We start from the raw sequence: 20,162 nt of genomic DNA, 5'->3' as shown, positions 1-20,162 counted from the left end.
CAGTTTACAGTACGGTCGCATGAAGACGTGGCGCTACCGAGAAGGATGACCATCGTATTCGCCGTATGGTTCTAGTGCATCACAATGCACCTGCAGTAGCAATCTGAGCAGCAATCTGAGCAGCAGTTGGCAGCATAGTGACGCTACGAACTGTTACAAATCGGTTACTTCAAGGACAGCTCCTGGCCTGACGCGTGTAACGTGCATTCCACTGTCCCCAAACCAGGTCCATTTGCGACTTTAGTGATGTCAAGGGAGAGTTCTGATGAAAGCCAGTTCTGCCTCGGTGCCAGTGATGGCCGTGTGTTGGTTATGAGGAGGACAATAGGGGTTTGAGAACCAATCTGTCTGCATTCTAGAGACACAGGACCTGCACCTGCCTGGGGTTCCACTTCGTATGACAGCAGGAGCACTCTTGTGGTTGTCCCACGCACCGTGACTGCAAATTTCTACGTCAATCTGGTGATTCGACGTGTGGTGGTGCCATTCATGAACATAAAATGGCTCTGAGCACTATGGGACTCAACATCTTAGGTCATAAGTCCCCTAGAACTTAGAACTACTTATACCTAACCAACCTAAGGACATCACACACACCCATGCCCGAGGCAGGATTCGAACCTGCGACCGCAGCAGTCCCGCGGTTCCGGACTGCAGCGCCAGAACCGCTAGACCACCGCGGCCGGCCCATGAACATAATGCCAAGCGTGTTTTCCAACAGGATGATGCTCGCACACATATCTCCGCTGTAACCCAACATGTTCTACAAAGTGTCGATATGTTGCCTTGTCCTACTCGATCACCAGATCTTCAAAATGGCTCTGAGTACTATGGGACTTAACTTCTGAGGTCATCAGTCCCCTACAACTTAGAACTACTTAAACATAACTAACCTAAGGACACCACCCACATCCATGCCCGAGGCAGGACTCGAACCTGTGAACGTAACGGTCGCGCGGTTCCAGACTGAAGCGCCTAGAACCGCTCGGCCACACTGGCCTGCAATCACCAGATCTGTCTCCAATGGAGCACATATGGGACATCATCGGACGACGACTCCAGCGTTATCCACCATCAGCATTGCCGTCTCTGTATTGACCGACCGAGTGCAACAGGCATGGAACTCCATCCCACACTCACATCTGCACCTTGTCCTCAACAAAAAAAGTGTGTGAAATCTTATGGGACTTAACTGCTAAGGTCATCAGTCCCTAAGCTTACACACTACTTAACCTAAATTATCCTAAGGACAAACACACACACCCATGCCCGAGGTAGGACTCGAACCTCCGCTGGGACCAGCCGCACAGTCCATGACTGCAGCGCCCTAGACTGCTCGGCTAATCCCGCGCGGCTGCACTCAACGTTCTGGAGGTTACACCAGTTGTTAATGTACTAGCATGCCGCATTTGCAATGGGTTATCTTGCGGTTACATTAACCTGTGATTGTGCAATCACTTAAATATGTTACCTAGACAAATGTATTCGTGAAATTTCATTACTTTGAATTAATTATTTTTTGGTGTTGCCATTTTCTTCCGTCAGTGTGGTTGTTAAATGAAACGACTGTGGTTGCAGTTCGCGGGCGACCAGGTGAAGATCCGCCGGGACAAGGGCTGGTGGGCGGTGTGCGTGCCCGCCTCGTGCTCGCCGCGGCAGGTGCAGCGCGCCCTCGATGCAGCATTCAGGGTCGTAGGCCCGCGCATGCGCCTGCAACTGCGCGCGGAGCTCCGAGACGACTACTGCTCCACGGGGGAGCCCCTGCAGCCGGGCCGCTCCACCGTCATCTTCGTGTGAGTTAACGGCGGCTCCTCTCGGTGCCACCAATCATAGTTTTTGGCGGGACGTTTCGAGTGCTACCGTCGGAACCATCTGCGTAAATGGATGAAAGACAGTAAAACCGAGAGTAGGCGACTTTGTGTGGGACGTACATGCGTCATCACAGAACGTGAAGGCCGGAAGTTTGCTCGTTTTGTAAAGCAGGATAGGCGACGATCAGTGGCAAGTCTGACGGCGGAGTACATTAAATGTGAGGACACAAGCACATCACTCGACACACACTGTTGAAGATGGAGCAGCGCAGCAGACGAGCGACCTAACAACATCGTCAATTACGATTGCTGCGGACACGAGATCGTGGCGACTGAACCACGAATCAATGGAAACCTGATGTCTGGTCGGACGTTTCTTGTTACATCATGTCGATGGTCGTGTTAGAACAATCTGTCATTTAAGGTAACTGGCTGCTCGAAGCAAATATCGTGCCACATAAGCAGGCGTAGGGGGCAGTGTTATGCTATGGGGGGCGTTCACCTGGGCCTGTGGTAGTAACCGAAGGCTCCGTGACGTCTGTGGAGTACATGAATATTATTCCAAATCAACTGCACACTTCATGCTAATAGTGTCCTTCACGCACAAATGAAGTCGACACTTAGGTCATTGGCCAAGGTCTCCGGCATCTCTATAGGCCCCCCTTACTCCTCCTCCTCCCCCCCCCCCCCCATTACAATAAAATCAATGTAGAAATAGTGAAGCGGTAGTTACCAAGGAAGGGGATGTACATGCAAATAAAATATTTGGCAGTCACTCCCCTTCCTCCTACCATTCTTCTCTGGCGTCTCCATTCTGCTCCCACAACTCTTCAAACCTTGAACTGTCCTTTCACCGATAATAGTCAAACAGGTTCACTTTCTGTCTTTCTTTTGCTTGTGCCTTTTTCCCGCAATGACGCAGAGTCAGCACGGTTAATCGGAATTTGCAAGGTTAATTTAAGTGGGTGGCCAGATGCCCTTCCTGCCGCCACCCCCTACCCCCTGGGATGGAATTAGTCTACCCCAACTGTATGTGTCTAGTGTAATCCATGAAATAGTGCGAATGTGTTCAGATGTCTACATGCTGTGTAACTGAGGCGGAACGTGGGGACAGCCCAGTATTCAACTAGCTGGATGTGGAAAACCGCCTAAAAACCACATCCAGGCTGGCCGGCACACCGGCCTCCATAGTTAAGCCACCGGGCGTATTCGAGCCGGGGCCTGCGCGCCTACCCGAGTCCAGGAAGCAGCGCATTAGCGCTCTTGGCTAACCTGGCAGGTTAGTCAAAAAGGTTCACTGCATCGTATTATTTAAGCGATGATATTGCAGCTGCGGTAATGGGGACACCTTATTTCATTGCAAAACTGACCATGAAGCAGGAGCAACGATGTATTATTAGACAATGGTACATAAACAATTCAATGAGCTCTGTTCGACAGACAAGAGCGCCGCGCTACCGCTCGAGTGTGGGGTCCATCGTGAAATCGACACGTTTGGTCGTCAGACGATGTCCCTCACCCCACCGCAGGTTCTATGAGGAGAGTGCCAGATTTATGCGCAGCAGAAGGACGCATGGACTGCGAGGAGCCGTTCTTAATTATTTACACCACACCAGACAACCGTTACAAAGTAATGTAAGCACAACAAGCAACACTGGCCGTAGACAGTGTCCAGCTAACCAGAGGCACCAGAAGATCCTGTAGAAAATCTAAACATCGAATGTGAAGAAGAAATTAGAAGTGTAACATGCTGCAGCTAAGCAATCTAGAATACAGGGTGTCCCAAAAAGAATGACCCGATTTTAACTTGTAATAATATTGAGACAAATGTCACTATGTAAATGAGACAGCGCTAGATGTAATCGGCATGGTCTAGAGTTTCAGAAAAAATCCGCTAGATGTCGCTACGAGCGCTGACCTGGAGCGTGCAGCCAGTCTCGCGCAATATGGCGTCCGCTCAACAGAAGGCGTATCGTGTTATTGAATTTAGTCGTACTCAATCAGTGATCGCAATTCAGCGGGCGTTTCATATTCGATTTCGTGCTAAACCACTACCACCAAAGAACATTCGACGGTGGTATAAACCGTTTGAAGAAACAGGGTGTCTCTGTAAACGCAAAAGACCCGGCCTGCCACGCGTTCATGAACAAACAGCGGAACAAATCCAACGAGCATTTGAGCAGAGCCCCCGCAAGCCTACGCATCGTGCTAGCCGAGAACTTGCGTTACCGCGCATGACAGTGTGGCGTGTGTTACGGCGTCGTTTAGCCCTCAAACCATACTGATTACAACTGGTACAAGCTCTTCGAGATACTGACAAAATGAAGCGAGTGGACTTCAGCAATTCTATGCTAGAGGACATGGAAGAAGACACTTGTATGTCATGGTTGATATTCAGCGATGAGGCAACTTTCCATATTAGCAGTGAGGTTCAAAAAATGTGTTCAAATGTGTGTGAAATCTTATGGGACTTAACTGCTAAGGTCATCAGTCCCTAAGCTGACACACTACTTAACCTAAATTATCCTAAGGAGAAACACAAACACCCATGCTTGAGGGAGGACTCGAACATCCGTCGGGACCAGCTGCACAATCCATGATTGCAGCGCCTCAGACCGCTCAGCTAATCCCGCGCCGGTGAGGTTCACCGTCATTATGTGTGTATATTGGGGGCTCAAAAATCCTGATGAAACAATTGAAAACGAACGTGATTCACCAAAAGTAAATGTTTTTTGTGCTGTTTCGCAAAGCAAGGTTTATGGACCCAACTTTTTTGAGGAAGAAATCGTAACACGACAATCATATCTTGCAATGCTTCGGAACTGGTTATTACCACAACTGGACTCTGACAATTTCATCTGTCAGCAAGATGGAGCACCACCGTACTGGCACTACAACGTGCCTAACAACAACGTGCCTCAACGTTGGATAGGGCGTACAGGACTGCGAGACCAGGCTAACACTCTTGACCTCCTAGGTCCACTTACTTAACACCATGTGATTTCTTCCTGTGGGGATATCTAAACAATGTGTTTATGTTCCTCCCTTACCTCGTGACATTGATGAACTAAAAACCAGAATATCAGTTGCTGTAGCTTCAGTCACAGAAGACACCTTACGCTCAGTTTGGGATGAATTCGGCTATTGGCTACATGTCGGCCGTGCAGACAGTGGAGGTCATATTGAACATTTATGATGGATTTTTTTAAACTTCTGTCTTTTATGAGTAATTTGGTATTAAATTTGTTGGTGTTAAGCCCTTCTTCCTAATAAATAATTCTATTTAAAATCTGGTCATTTTACCCTCAATGAAACGGGAGCTTGCAGACTTAAGGAAATACAACATATTTAGGGAATTGTAGATAGAAAAACATGATTATTCCATAATTAGCTACGAAGGCTTGGGGCAAAACATGCAGTCTTAGTTACACCTCTCCTACATACCCAAACAGGCAACACAGAAGACGAAAAAACGCTAACAGACGAAATACAGTAAAACAAAATCAATAGCCACGAGCAAAAACTCGGCAATAAAGGTACAAAGACATTCCATCTCTGCAAAGACACACAAAAGATGTTCGTCCCCCTATTAACTCATCTCTTCAGTTTCTGAGACACTTCAGTTGACATGGAGGAAGAGAGGAATCCGCGCTATGATCACAGTAAACATACTGAAGCACAATGTTCCGCAAGCACCAATGTCATTGACATAGAATTACTACCAACACATGACTCAGTTCAGAGATTTCATATACGCTGTTAGCCACTAACAGTTTTGGAGCTACACGGTTCGGAATAAGATAAAAAATCTTGCTCTAATAGCAAATTATAAAAATTTCTTTTATAGCGACTCCATACACAGTTGCAGCGTGGTGAGAGTTATGGAGATCGGGTACATTGGCAGCCTCGTTATTCTGCATTTCCCAGAAAGTGTTGCTTCTATTGACCACCACGTAAAAGACTCACTGGCAACATACCTCGCAACAACTAAACCCAAGAACCTCCACTTGTTAGACAATGTGGCTTGTGATGGCTGATAAAGCTGTAGACACTGACGGAGATAAAACATAAATCACAGAGAAAAATAGCGTTTTAAAGTCGTCATAACGAATAATCAGTGGTTCATTTCCTGCAGCGCTAATGTAAAATTACGAAGGACCGTCTGCCATAAAGCGGTTGAGATTTGTGCCTTGATTAACCCCTGACAAATACTTTTGTTTGCCTTTCTTAAAAACTAGATATACATCTCCAGACTATAAAAAATATTATTTTCTCGTACTCTCACATTAAAATTCTCTACCACATATACACACCATCGTAAACTCAGATCCGCATTGCGAGGTTCGTAACGTCTCGTACTTGGATGGTAGCACCTACAACACTCAAAAAGTATCTATACATTTTAAAAAAACCAGAAAGATTAGGTTTAATTTCCTGTCGACGGCGAGGTCCTTAGAACACAGCACAGCCTCGGATGTATCAAGGATGGGGAAGGAAATCGGCCACGCCATTAAAAAAAAAAAAAAAAAAAAAAAAAAAGTGGCATTTGTCTGGAGCGGCGTAGAAAAACCGCAGAAAACCTAAACTGGATGGTCGGACACAGGATTGAACTGCCATCCTCATGAATGCGAGTGCAGTATACTAACCACTTATCTGTACATTATCGTGAACAAACTGGTTTACCAAAAATCACGAGGACGGTTCACCCATTTGATGATGTATCTTGAATTACAAGCCTGTGTGACGGCCAGATACAACATATGCCGTGTGTGTAGACACAATATCTGAGCAGTCAGTTACAGGTAGATATGTAGTGAATGGCGAAGCATGTCTTGAATTAACCGACTTTGAACGTGGGATGATGAAGAATTCAGGTTCCTGTGCTGAACACAGCTGAAAGTGGATCTTCAAATTAACTACATCTGCAAATCGCCACAGCAGTTCGTTGAACGGACGTCACATCGCCTGTGCAGAGCTTTATGGGGTGATGGACGGTCCACAGTGTGCCAGATTTGATTTGAGTTCATAGCATAGGGTACAGCAGCTGATGACTTATATCGCATCCGGAGTCTATCCTGACAGTCGGCCACGCAGTATGTGAAGGATAAATTAACAAACGAAAGTATCTTTGAGGCTGGGATGCAAGATCGCCCTCTGGAGGCGCTTAATGTTTTCTGATGATTGCAGAAAACGACATCTTATCTACATTTCAACATTTTCCGAATGCGTCCCACACCGAAGATACGGGCTGCAGTGTACGTGCCACTGAGAAATCTTCTGTGATCAGGAGAACTGGGATCAGATCCCATCTACTATGTGAGGACAGTTTACTCGTGTGGCTCGCTTCTCAGGTTGGCAACACTGGGACGACTTGTTTGCCAGATGTCTTAACTGTGAATTTTTGGGGCAGTCGACCATCATAAATGCGGGTATAGCGTAGTATCGTGATTGTGTTGTCGATTACAATGAGAAAAGGACGACACATTCTGCAAACAAACAGCCTTTTCCTTTATAAAAGCACAGATCTGAACTTCCTCGTCCGATAGGCCACCACTGCAACATGGTCCCCCCCCCCACTAGACTTTTCCAAGACGTTTGCATGGTAATGCAAGATACTGACGCTAAGCATGGTGGTTATCACCTCTCCTCCCTCTGCTGACCAAATCTGTAGCACTCTCAATCTGTACACTCAGAGTGAGGTTGTCTAGAGATAAAATCTACATTGGACAATCGTGGGGAAACATGCAAGAAGTGGAAGCAAATATCCCACTGGTATAACGATAGATAAGTGTGTGTAGAACAAGGCTAGTGGCGAACATCTGAGGCACTTCTTTTCATTTACATGTTATTGGGGAAAGTGAAGCAATACGAAACAGAACAAACACGTAAAATCTGTGTAACAGGTAAGGTGGAGGGAAGAAAGATTCGATGGAAGGGTTCTAGTGCACTCAAGGCTGAATCTCAAGTGTTCCGCCAGCATTTGGCACTATTATAAAATTTTTTTGAGTCAACAGTCTTCTGACTGATTTGATGCGGCCCGCCAAGAATTCCTCTCTTCATCTCAGAGTAGCACTTGCAGCCTACGTCCTCAATCATTCGTCGGATGTATTCCAATCCTTTACAGCTTTTGCCCTCTATAGTTTCTTCTAGTACCATGGAAGTCGTTCCATGATGTCTTAAAAGATGTCTTATCATCGTATCCCTCCTTCTTGTCACCGATTTCCATATATTCCTTTCCTCTCCGATTCTGCGGAGAATGTCCCTTATTCCTTATTTTTAGTCCACCTGATTTTCAGTATTTGTCTCAAATGCTTCCCCTCTTTTCTGTTCCGGTTTCCCGACATTTCAAGTTTCACTACCACATATTGTTGTGCTGCAAACATACATTCTCCGAAATTGCTTCCTCAAATTAAGGCATATGTTTGATACAAATACGATTCTCTTGGCCAGGAATGCCCTTTTTGTCAGTACTAGTTTGCTTTTGCTGTCCTCCTTAATCCGCTCGTCTTTGGTTAGCAGAATTCCTTAAATTCATCTACTTCGTGACCATCAGTCCTGATGTGACTTTCTCTCTGTTCTCATTTCTACTACTTCTCATTGCTTTACTTTCAGTCCATATTCTGTACTCATTACACTGTTCATTCCATTCAGCAGATCAAGTAATTCTTCTTCACTTTCGCTCAGGATAGCAAAGACTTCAACGAATCGTATCATTAATAACTATTCACCTTGAATTTCAATTCCACTTGTGAAACTTTCTTTTATTTTCATCATTGTTTCTTCGATGTACAGGTTGCAAAGTAGGGGCGAAAGACTACATCCCTGTCTTACACCCTTTTTAATCCGATCACTTCGTTCTTGGTCATGCACCCTTATTATTCCCTCTTGGCTCTTGTACATATATTACCCGTCTCTCCCTATAGCTTACCCCTATTTCTCTCAGACTTTCGAACATCTTACACCATTCTATACAGTCGAAATTTTTTCCAGGTCGACAAATCCTATGAAAGTGTCTTCATTTGTCTTTAGTCTTGCTTCCATTACCTGCGCAACGTCAGAAGTGCCTCTCTGACGCCTTTACCTTTCATAAAACCAAACTGATCGTCATCTAACACTTCCTCAATTTTCTTTTCCATTCTTCTGTTTATTATTCTTGTCAGCAACTTGAATGCATGAGATGTCAAGATTATTGTGCGATAATTCTCGCACTTGTCAACTCTTGGAGTCTTCGGAATGGTGTGAATGATATTTTTCCGAAAGTCAGATGGGATATACATTCTACACGCCAACGTGAATGGTCGCTTTGTTGCCACTTCTCCCAATGGTTTTAGAAATTCTGATGGAATGTTCAATATCCCTTTTGCCTTCTTTGACCTTCTCCAAAGATCTCTTAAACTCTGATTCTAATACAGGATCCTCTATCTCTTCCAAATCGACTCCTGTTTCTTCTTCTACCACATCAGACAAATCATCCCCCTCATAGAGCCCTCCAATGTACTGTTTCCACCTATCCGCTCTCTTCTCTGCGTTTAACAGTAGAATTCCCGTTGCGCTCTTAGTGTTACCACGGTTGCTTTTAATTTCACCGAAGGTTATTTTGACTTTCCTGTATGTTGAGTCACTCCTCCGGACAATCATTTCATTTTCGATTTCTTCACGTTTTTCCTGCAGCCTTTTCGTCTTAGCTTCCCTGCACTTCCTATTCGGTTTATTCCTCAGCGTTTTGTATTTCTGTACTCCTCAATTTCCCAGTACATTTTTGTACTTCCCTATTTCATCGACCAACTGAAATATTTTTTCTGTTACCATGGTTTCTTTAGAGGTACCTTCTTTATAGCTATGTTTACCTTTCCAACTTCTGTGATTATCATTTTTAGAGATGTTCATTCCTCTTCAACTATACTGCCTACTGAGATTTTCCTTATCTTTGGGTATTGATTTTTCCTGACTAATCTCTTAAACTTCAGCCTACTCTTCAACAAGTATACAGGGTGGTCCATTGATCGTGACCGGGCCAAATATCTCACGAAATAAGGGTCAAACGAAAAAACTACAAAGAACGAAACTTGTCTAGCTTGAAGGGGGAAACCAGATGGCGCTATGGTTGGCCCGCTAGATGGCGCTGCCATAGCTCAAACTGATATAAACTGCGTTTTTTTAAAAATAGGAACCCCCATTTTTTGTTACATATTCGTGTAGTACGTAAAGAAATATGAATGTTTTATTTGGACCACTTTTCGCTTTGTGATAGATGGCGCTGTAATAGTCACAAACATATGGCTCACAACTTTAGATGAACAGTTGGTAATAGGTAGTTTTTTTAAATTAAAATACAGAACTTAGGTACGTTTGAACATTTTATTTCGTTGTTCCATTGTGATACATGTATCTTTGTGAACTTATTATTTCTGAGAACGCATGCTGTTACAGCGTGATTACCTGTAAATACCACACTAATGCAATAAATGCTTAAAATGATGTCCGTCAACCTCAATGCATTTGGCAATACGTGTAACGACATTCCTCTCAACAGCGAGTAGTTCGCCTTCCGTAATGTTCGCATATGCATTGACAATACGCTGACGCATGTTGTCAGGCGTTGTCGGTGGATCACAATAGCAAATATCCTTCAACTTTCCCCACAGAAAGAAATCCGGGGACGTCAGATCCGGTGAACGTGCAGGCCATGGTATGGTGCTTCGACGACCAATCCACCTGTAATGAAATATGCTATTCAATACCGCTTCAACCGCACGCGTGCTATGTGCCGGACAGCCATCATGTTGGAAGTACATCGCCATTCTGTCATACAGTGAAACATCTTGTAGTAACATCGGTAGAACATTACGTAGGAAATCTGCATGCACTGCACCATTTATATTGACATCGATAAAATGGGGGCCAATTATCCTTCCTCCCATAATGACGCACCATACAGTAACCCGCCAAGGTCGCTGATGTTCCAATTGTCGCAGCCGTCGTGGATTTTCCGTTGCCCAATAGTGCATATTATGCCGGTTTACGTTACCGCTGTTGGTGAATGACGCTTCGTCGCTAAATAGAACGCGTGCAAAAAATCTGTCATCGTCCCGTAATTTCTCTTGTGCCCAGCGGCAGAACCGTACACGACGTTCAAAGTCGTCGCCATACAGTTCCTGGTGCATAGAAATATGGTACGGGTGCAATCGAAATTGATGTAGCATTCTCAACACCGACGTTTTTGAGATTCCCGATTCTCGCTCAATTTGTCTGCTACTGATGTGCGGATTAGCCGCGACAGCAGCTAAAACACCTACTTGGGCATCATCATTTGTTTCAGGTCGTGGTTGACGTTTCACATGTGGCTGAACGCTTCCTGTTTCCTTAAATAACGTAACTATCCGGCGAACGGTCTGGACACTTGGATAATGTCGTCCAGGATACCGAGCAGCATACATAGCACACGCCCGCTGGGCATTTTGATCACAATAGCCATGTAATGTATCACGAAGCAAATACTGTCCGCACTGGCGGAATGTTACGTTATACCACGTACTTATACGTTTGTGACTATTACAGCGCCATCTATCACAAAGCGAAAAAAGTGGTCCAACTAAAACATTCATATTTCTTTACGCACTACACGAATATGTAATAAAAAGGGGGGTTCCTATTTAAAAAAACGCAGTTGATATCCGTTTGACCTATAGCAGCGCCATCTAGCGGGCCAACCATAGCGCCATCTGGTTTCCCCCTTCAAGCTAGACGAGTTCCGTTCCTTGTAGTTTTTTCGTTTGATGCTTATTTCGTGAGATATTTGGCCCGGTCACTGTCAATGGACCACCCTGTTTACGACAGCAATAAATAGTGTAACTGATGTGATTAGGTAACTTAAAACAGAATGTAGGAAGGAAGGTGATGTTCTCGTGAGACCGTGTTGGGTAAAATTAGAGAGCCAATATTCGAGGAAGACTGTACAACAGTCTGCTGTGTCCATCATACTCTCGCGTAGGAATCACACGAATACGGTACGAGGGACTAAGGTGTGTGTAGGGGTATACAGGCAGTGGTAGTTTCACTGCCGGTAAACAAGCCATTCTTCTGTAGTTTCTTTTCAGTATGAAAAGAAGCGAGTATCTTATAACACAAACTGCAGGTGGTTTGTGACGAAATGAAACCTTGAATTCAATTTCCTCCACACCATAATCAAGCGAGAATAGCTCTGCCTTCATTTACCTTTTATACAGGGTGTTTCATCTAAAACGTGTACCACAAATAATGCGGAAAAGCAAAGTGCTACTGATGTGCTGTTGTCACAGAATGGGTTACTCGTGAGGGGCTCGTATTGTTAGCCACTGAAACAATACATAGAAAGCGTTTTTTGCATATATACGCTTTTTTAAATAGAACTGTGCCTATTGACATTTAAAAAGTATAAATAGGGTAAATTAGAATGTCAGTGGTGTTCGTTGCAGGATTCTAGTGCGAGTCGTTTACGACATACCGCATTTTGAAAACTATCTACATCGACGCTTGTACAGGGTGGACCAAATAAAAGTGGCCCAGGCGAGTGGAAACGACTGCAAGAGGAAAAGACCTACAGTTACTACCCTTACAGCCGCCCGAACCTTGTAGTTCATTTACATAATCTTTATACCTGGCGGAGGTGTTAGCAGAAGTCAGTCTGTTCAAGGCCCTACCCAGGTCACCAGATCTGTCAGTATGCGATTACTTTGTGTGGGGAGCCCTCAAGTCTAAGTTGCATCGCAACAACCCCCATAGTCTTCAAGAACTGCAACAGAACATTTCGCATGAGATTGCAGTAATTCCAGTAGTCCAGCTTCGATCCGCCTTCAACGACTTGCTGACCAGGGTCAGAAGTGCCAAGAGATGAATGGTGGTCACTTTCAACATCTGCTATAGTCAGGTTAATATTGTATTGCCTTTCCTCTGCAGTGTTTCTCTGCACCCTGGAACTCTGTGCTCTGGGCCACTTATTTGCGCCACCCTGTCTGTACAAGACCTGTGGTAGCACACGCTAAAGAACAACGGAAGTGCATACGCTAGTTATGCTGATTCTGACCAATAACGAGACAACTGTCCATCGTAGGTTGTGTTAAGAAAAACCACTGGCAGGGACAATACACGCTTCCAGTACATGTGCTAGCATTTCAGTGGAGATGTCCGAGCAGGCTGCAATAATGCGCCGTTGCTTATCATCGAGTGTAGTTGGGGTGTCCTTGTCGATAGCGTGCTTCAGCTTTCCCAGCAGAAAAAAACCTGCGGGCGTAAATCAAGGGAATGGGACGGCCAAGGTACAGGTCCTCTGTGTCCAAACCGACGGTTTGGAAACAATTGGTGAAGACATTCTGTAGTGCTTCGTGCACCATGGGCTGGACAGCCATCTTGTTGGTACCACAAGCTGCTCCTAGTCTGCAGAGGAACGTCTTCTAGCATCCGTGGAAGATGGGCTGCCAGGAGGCTTCGATAATAGTACGCATTCGTAATTCAGTCTCCGAAGCCTATGAGCTGACGATTCACTTTCCCACACCATGCGTTTGCATTCCATGGACTTTGAAGTTCAACCTGAGGAAGCCAATGAGAATTGTCAACAGATGAATAGTGCATGTTTCAGCGGTTTGCCTGGCTATGAATGGTAAATGTGCCTTCATCACTGAACATGATACGTGATACATGTGTTGTATCATGTTTTAATGCCCTGTACAGAAGTTAACATGCTTCTCATAATCGTTTCAATGGAGCTCCTGATGGAAAAAGATGTGATAAGGGTGGAACCACTGTCGGCGAAGAATCCGTACGACACTTGCCTTACTCATGCCGCTTCCTCGTGCGATTGCGTTGGAACTAACTGGCGGATCAGCTACAACAGAAACAAGAACATTAATTTCTCAGCTTATGTCGTCACTTTTTTCCTTCTGTTGCTGTTTTGAAGAGTTACAAAACCACTTTGACGCGACTAGCTGAAAATGTTGATAAATAATTGCAGAGATGGTTCACGTCTATTTGGATACACCGTACAAGAACGAAGTGTATTCTTCCTAGACTCTCCATACACCATGAGCATGTCGGTTTTTTCGGCGATGGTAAATCCCATTGTCCACTCACGACCTACAACTTGGAGTGTCCCACACTAACTGTCTAGCAAGTCGCAATGCACTCAAGGAACACACACACACACACAGACACACACACACACACACACACACACACACACACACACACACACACGGTGCTAGCGAACATAGCAACATAGTACGTAGCAACTAGGTTGAATCTTGCAACCAACACCACTGACATTTTAATTTTCCCTATTTTTAGCTTGTTAATATCAATAGGCATTGTTACATTTAAAATGGGTATATTGGCACAAAAAAAACTTTCTGAGTACTATTACATCAGTTTATTGGCTAACAAAATGAGCTCCTGACTGCCCATCCATTCAGTGAAAACCGCACATCAATAGCGCTTGCCATTTCCTCAATATTTTCAGTGTAAGTTTTACGTCATTCATCCTGTATAGGCACCTCGTTTGACTGTCAAACAAAATTAAATTTGATACGAGAATAATTAAATGATTAACAAGTCCGAAAACTGTCAGACATTTCACAATTTCAGTGTCATGGATGGAGGGTGCGTAACATTAATAAGAGGCTTCTTTTGGGTAATGCACTTGTCATAACCCTGCTCTTGGTTGGTTACTAATGTTGAGTCACGTTTCATGCTTTCGCTAATTACATATTACTTTGACCTTGTAGAGAAGAAAGTGGGGATCCGAGATCGTTATCTGAGCTCTACACGTGGCGATGAATGACATGCAGTCGGTTGCAGATCTTTATTACAGATCTAAAGCATTTATTTTATTCCACCTAGCAAGGAATAAAAAATGTACTTTTTGCTTCATAATTAACAAAGACGAGTGGGAATTTACTTGCATATAGAATACCTGGCACTTCGTACTTTGATGGTGCTATTCAATTAACACGTCGGAAAACCCGAAGCAGCTCACACGACTCTTCATCACAACCTTTTCCACTGTAGTGAATCTCTTGTCATTGGAGCTAGTCTGCTAAGAATTAAACGAATCGTAAATCTTTCTATACCTGCAGTCTTTAAATTTTGACGTCAAAACTGATGCTTATGGGCAAACAAAGGCAGGATGTTAGGTCGACACATTCAAACATATGAGGACTTAATGTGACAGCTCTTTGTTATGAACAGTTTTATTGAAATATTAGTCCATTAAATTTCATTTTGGATATGAAGTGATAACGCAAATAAACAGAAGACGTAGGGACTAAAGTCTTTTCCTTTTTTAAAAAAAATTAAAGCAAGAGTTCACGTATTAAAATTACTTAGTATCAGCACAGTAATGTTAATACACAGAACCCAGTAGCATTTACTGTTTCAGGAGACACATACGGTACGTCATGTAACTCAAGTCAAGAGTACGTCCTGTAACTGATTTCGTAGAGAGCAACTGATACAGGAAGACTTGATGTAGTGGAACACAACATTTTTTTTTACTTTGTTGGCAGAATTTCTTTTCTATCTACTTGAAACTCGAAGAGTAGATACTGTGATTAAACATTCACTTATTTCTCGGACAGATTTTGAGATATTACATGTAAGATAAAAAATATATAAATTATCTTACGAAAAAACAACTGTGAAGAAAATAGTGCTGTTTATAAGGGCCCTATTAGATTAGTTCAAAAACCCACTCTAAAAATTAATGAAGAAACTATTGAAGAAGAATATGTAATTATATGATTCTTCTGAAGACCATCTTAATGTTTAAATTTATTGAAAAGTCATGTGTATGACGAAATAATAGTTAGAAACACAAAGAAATCACTAAAATGACAAACACAAGTGCCAGTCTCATATCACATTCTTTATGCGCTTACATTTGACAGCATACACTCAACCCATAGTATGCCACTACGGTACCTCGCGTGCATTTCCCTCAGTGTCGCTGAGGATCTGTTTATCGGAAGAGGTAGCTAAGATCTGCGGATCCCCCCGGTTCTATTACAATGGAAAAGGCTGTTTTTGTGAAGCAGCTGTTGTCCTGTTCTCATTGTAATCGACAACAAAACCACGATATTAAGCAGTACTCTCATTCATCATCACCATCTGCCCCAAAAATTCACAGTTAAGACACCTGACAAGCAATTCGTCCCAGCGTTGATAACTTAAAAAGCCTGCACGTCCTAGAGCGGATCTGGTCGCAGTTCTCCAGATCACAGGAAATGTCTTAGTCTGATGTGTAGTGCAGCACATATCCACATTTTGGCACTCATTCGGAAAACGTTGAAATGTGGATACGATCTTGCTTCCACTGCAATTAACAGAAAATATGTACCGCCTCCACAGGGCGATGCTCTGTCCCAGCCTTGACGATGCCGTGGTTCCAGGATGCTACTCCAGCCGGGTGTAAAATAAAGGTGCGCAACGGAAAATACTGAACGCGAAAATGAGCATTTGGTCCTGTTTGACTGCCCCCTGAAACAGATCTTAGGATCTCTTAATGGTGCTATTATGTCCTCGTTCTTGCTTTTTAACATATAAATTACAACATAGACATAAATGAATGATTAAGGAAACTAGTAACTACTAAATGATAAATGTCATTTCTGCTTGTAAATTTATTGTAGGTTAAAACTCCTTTATAGAATTACAAATGTTTATATATCAATGTGCAATAGACATAAAGAGATACAAATGGATTTCCTAACTAATATGATTGATCAGCTGCCAAATCGCCCCTTTTTATGGCTACGCGATCTAATATAAATCATGCGAGATGACTGACATCACCTACGTACCAAACACTAGAAGACGCTACTTTCAAAGATGATCTACAGTGATGTGCAACCTCAGTGGAAATAAAATTTACGTGACCACAGCTGTTTAGCTTTATAGCCCTAATAAGCCGAAACAGTTACCAATATCACCGTATTTACTGCGCCCAGTGCGTCGGAGTGATGGTTCTCGTACACGTTTGCAACGATGGTAGGACCCCAGCCACAAAATAAAACTCTTTCAATCACTAGGACGGCAGAAGGCGGTCCTCTGACTAGTATAATTTAATACCGTCTTCTCCTCTCTGTGTTCTACAGACAAGAAAAGCGAACTCCCATCCACAAGGACGGAATTCAGATAACGTCTCTACGTGAGTATAGATAGAAGAAGTGCCCTCAATCACTGAACGCTGCATACCCAAAGACGACTCCCTACCCGGAGGCGAAGTCCGGAATCGTATCGCAACAGTACAGTGCCTCACCGTTCTAACTATAAAATATCCTGAGAGTAAAGACAGCGAGTCCGTCTGTACTAACAAAAGCTGATACTGAGCGACCATCAAACCCGGGCGCTCAAAACAGAAGACCTTTTCTCTCCACCGCTGGCTTCCCAGCAAAGCTCGGCTCCCCTCCCTCGTAACTCAGAAGTGAATTATTTTCTCGAAACCACGGAATATTCTCCATCTCTACAGATTATTCCGTTGTCCAGCGCTGAAAGTTTGCGAGGACATACCTATTCTCATACAATGGTATGCTTCTCAGAGTAAAAATCATCGGAAATAACCCAACCTGCGATTTCCGAGGTAACGCTTCCTTGTTCCTCTCTGCTGCGTCCAAGATTTTCAGAGTTTCCGCAGCGTTATCCGATTATCGTTCCGCCCTCACTACACCACCGGCCGGCCGCCGCTGTATTGTGCTTCCGCGCCCAGGTGCCCAGACCGTCCATCTTGGCACTTCCTGTGTGAAGCAGGAGCAACACACCTGTGCGGGCTTTTCCACTCAGGGCTTGAGTTACACCTGCCGTTTCATTTCCACTGGCGTTCCAACCTCTACTAGTATAGGTAATCATTCATTACGCCATTTTGATAATAAAGACACTCCGTCACCTTTCATGCAATAATCGTTAACAACTATTTACAAGGTGTACGTGACAATGTCAGTCTTTTTTAAATATTCATATATACGACATACAACCTATCAAATGATACCTAATTTCTGTTGTAAATCACGGCAAAGTATGTAGATGAGTGCTTGTAAGGTGAGAAATTATAGCCACCTTACATGGTTTGTTAACTTATCCTTCAAATACTGCGCTGCCGATAGTAGGGGTAGACTCCAGATGTGTTGTCAGTCATTACTGCTGTAACTTATGCAGTGTATTCAAATCGACAGCAGTCTGGCTCACAGGAGACCGTCCATCACATCATGTATTTCTGGATGGGCGGTGTGATGTCCGTTCGTTGAACAGCTGTGGTCGTCCATTGTGGAGGTTTACACGTGTTGCTCATTTGTAAACCCATCCTCTACTCTGTTCAGCCTGGGAACACGAATTCTTGTTAATCTTCGATACGGTAAGCCCTTTGCACCTTGCAGCGTTTATTACCACACGTTAAAAGTTGGTAACCTCAGAACATGCTGCCCTGTTAACTATTTACCTGCCTGTAACTGGCTATTCAGACACTGTCTACACACACGCCGTATGTAGCAACTAGCTACAACACTGTGGTGTCATTCACGGCACATCTTCAATTGGGAGAACCCTTCCCATGACTTTTGGCGTCGCTGTGTATTAACGATAACGTACAGACAGTTTTTTCTACGTTGTAGATCCTACAATTTTTCTATACGACATTGTGAATCTCGCAATGACAATTTGTGTTTACAGTGGTTTGAGTATGTTTGGTTTGTGGGGCGCTCAACTGCGCGGTCGTCAGCGCTCGTACAAAGTTCCAATTTTTTACACAGTCCAAGCTAGCCACTGATGATGATGCAATGATGAGGACAACACAAACACCCAGTCCCCGGGCTGAGAAGATCCCCAGCCCGGCTGGGAATCGAGTCCGGGACCGCGTGATCCAGAGGCAGCAACGCTAGCCACTAGGCCACGAAATGCGGACGTTTGTGTATGTGACAGAGAGTTTCAATGTGTGATGCCTTGAGTGGCTGAGAAAATTGTAACATTTTTATAGTCTGAAGATAGCTGTCTTATTTTTTAAAAAGACAATGAAATATTGGTCAGAGATTATTCAAGGCAAAAAATCTCAATCACTTTACGGCAAACAGTCTTTTGTAATTTTACATTAGCATTGCAGGAAATGAACCATTGATCATTCGCTATGATAGCTCTGAAACGCTGTTTTTCTTTGTGATTTACGTTTTTCTCTGCGGCGATATCGACAGCTCCATCCGCGTTCACAAGCCAAGTTGTCTCAGTTGTGTTTTGCGAGAGTCTATTCCTACAGCATGGCCACTAGCAGAAACGCTTTCTGAAAAATGCAAAATGCGGAATGACGAGGTTGTCAGTGTGACCAACCTCCCTAGTTCTCACCACTATGCGACTGTGTATGGGATAGCTATACATAATTTTTTTTTATTGTGCTTTCGGAGCAAGATATTTTGTCTTATTCTGAACCGTGTAACTCTGAGACTGTTAGTGGCTATCAGCGTATATGAAACCTGTGAGCTGACACATACATTGGTAGTATTTCAATGTAATGATAATGATGCTTTTCAGATCATTGTGCTTCATAGAGTTGATTGTCATCACAGCACGCAGTGGTGCTGTCTTCCTGCATGCTAACTGAATTTTATCAGTCCTAGAACAGAAGTTGGAGAGTTAAATTAGAAGGCAGATGAACATCTTTTGTGGGTCTTTGCGAAGATATGTTTTTGCATCGTTGTTGTTGAATTTAGTCCTGTGGGTATTGACTTTGATTTGCTTTATTTCGTCTGCAAGTTCTTTATTTTCTTCTGTGTTGTCTGTTTGGGTATGTAGGATAGGAGTAGTGCAGATTATGTTTTGGCTGGAGTCTTCATGGCAGATTGGTGGGGAAATTACGTATCGCTACAGAAAACTGTCAAAATAACTTTACGGAAATCTGCAAGGTTTCGTTTCACTGAAGGTAAAATATTCTAGGTTGTTACGCCACGTCTAGTCCTCTTCAGACTTCCTCTTCATAATGCATATTTCGATCCTTTTTTCAGGATCTGCTGCTGTCCCCTGGTTAGCTGGACAGTGTCTACGACCAACGGCACTTCTTGTGGATACATTACTTCTTGGAGCGTTTTCTGTCGCCTAATGTTACGAAGCGCTTGCCTGCAGTAACGTAAATCATTAAGTACCGCTTCTCGCGTGCTATCTGGGCGGCCAATGTGTGTTTCTGCTGCTGCATACACCTGGCTCTCTACACTGGGTGCCTGCGCTGGGGTGAGGGACATCGTATGTAGACTACAGCCCCGTGCCAGGTGCTGCAATGCGGCAGCGTGGCGTTCTTGCAGGTTGAACGCTGCCCATCAGGATTGCTTAACTCCTTAAGCACGCTGTCAG

The 20,162-nt window shown here is 43.8% G+C and overlaps 1 protein-coding gene across 1 annotated transcript in view; it reads left to right on the top strand.

The window, feature by feature from the left end:
* LOC126236459 (nose resistant to fluoxetine protein 6-like) overlaps window positions 1-20,162 on the top strand; it is a 350,515-nt gene that overhangs the window by 165,627 nt on the left and 164,726 nt on the right. The window contains exon 4 of the mRNA XM_049945777.1: window positions 1,579-1,793. Within this exon, the coding sequence (XP_049801734.1) occupies window positions 1,579-1,793 (215 nt within the window). The remainder of the gene's footprint in view (window positions 1-1,578; window positions 1,794-20,162) is intronic.

Source organism: Schistocerca nitens, chromosome 2 (genome assembly GCF_023898315.1).
Source record: "Schistocerca nitens isolate TAMUIC-IGC-003100 chromosome 2, iqSchNite1.1, whole genome shotgun sequence".
Lineage (NCBI taxonomy): Eukaryota > Metazoa > Arthropoda > Insecta > Orthoptera > Acrididae > Schistocerca > Schistocerca nitens.
Note: the sequence above shows the minus strand (reverse complement) of the source record. Positions and strands in the feature narration are given on the sequence as shown.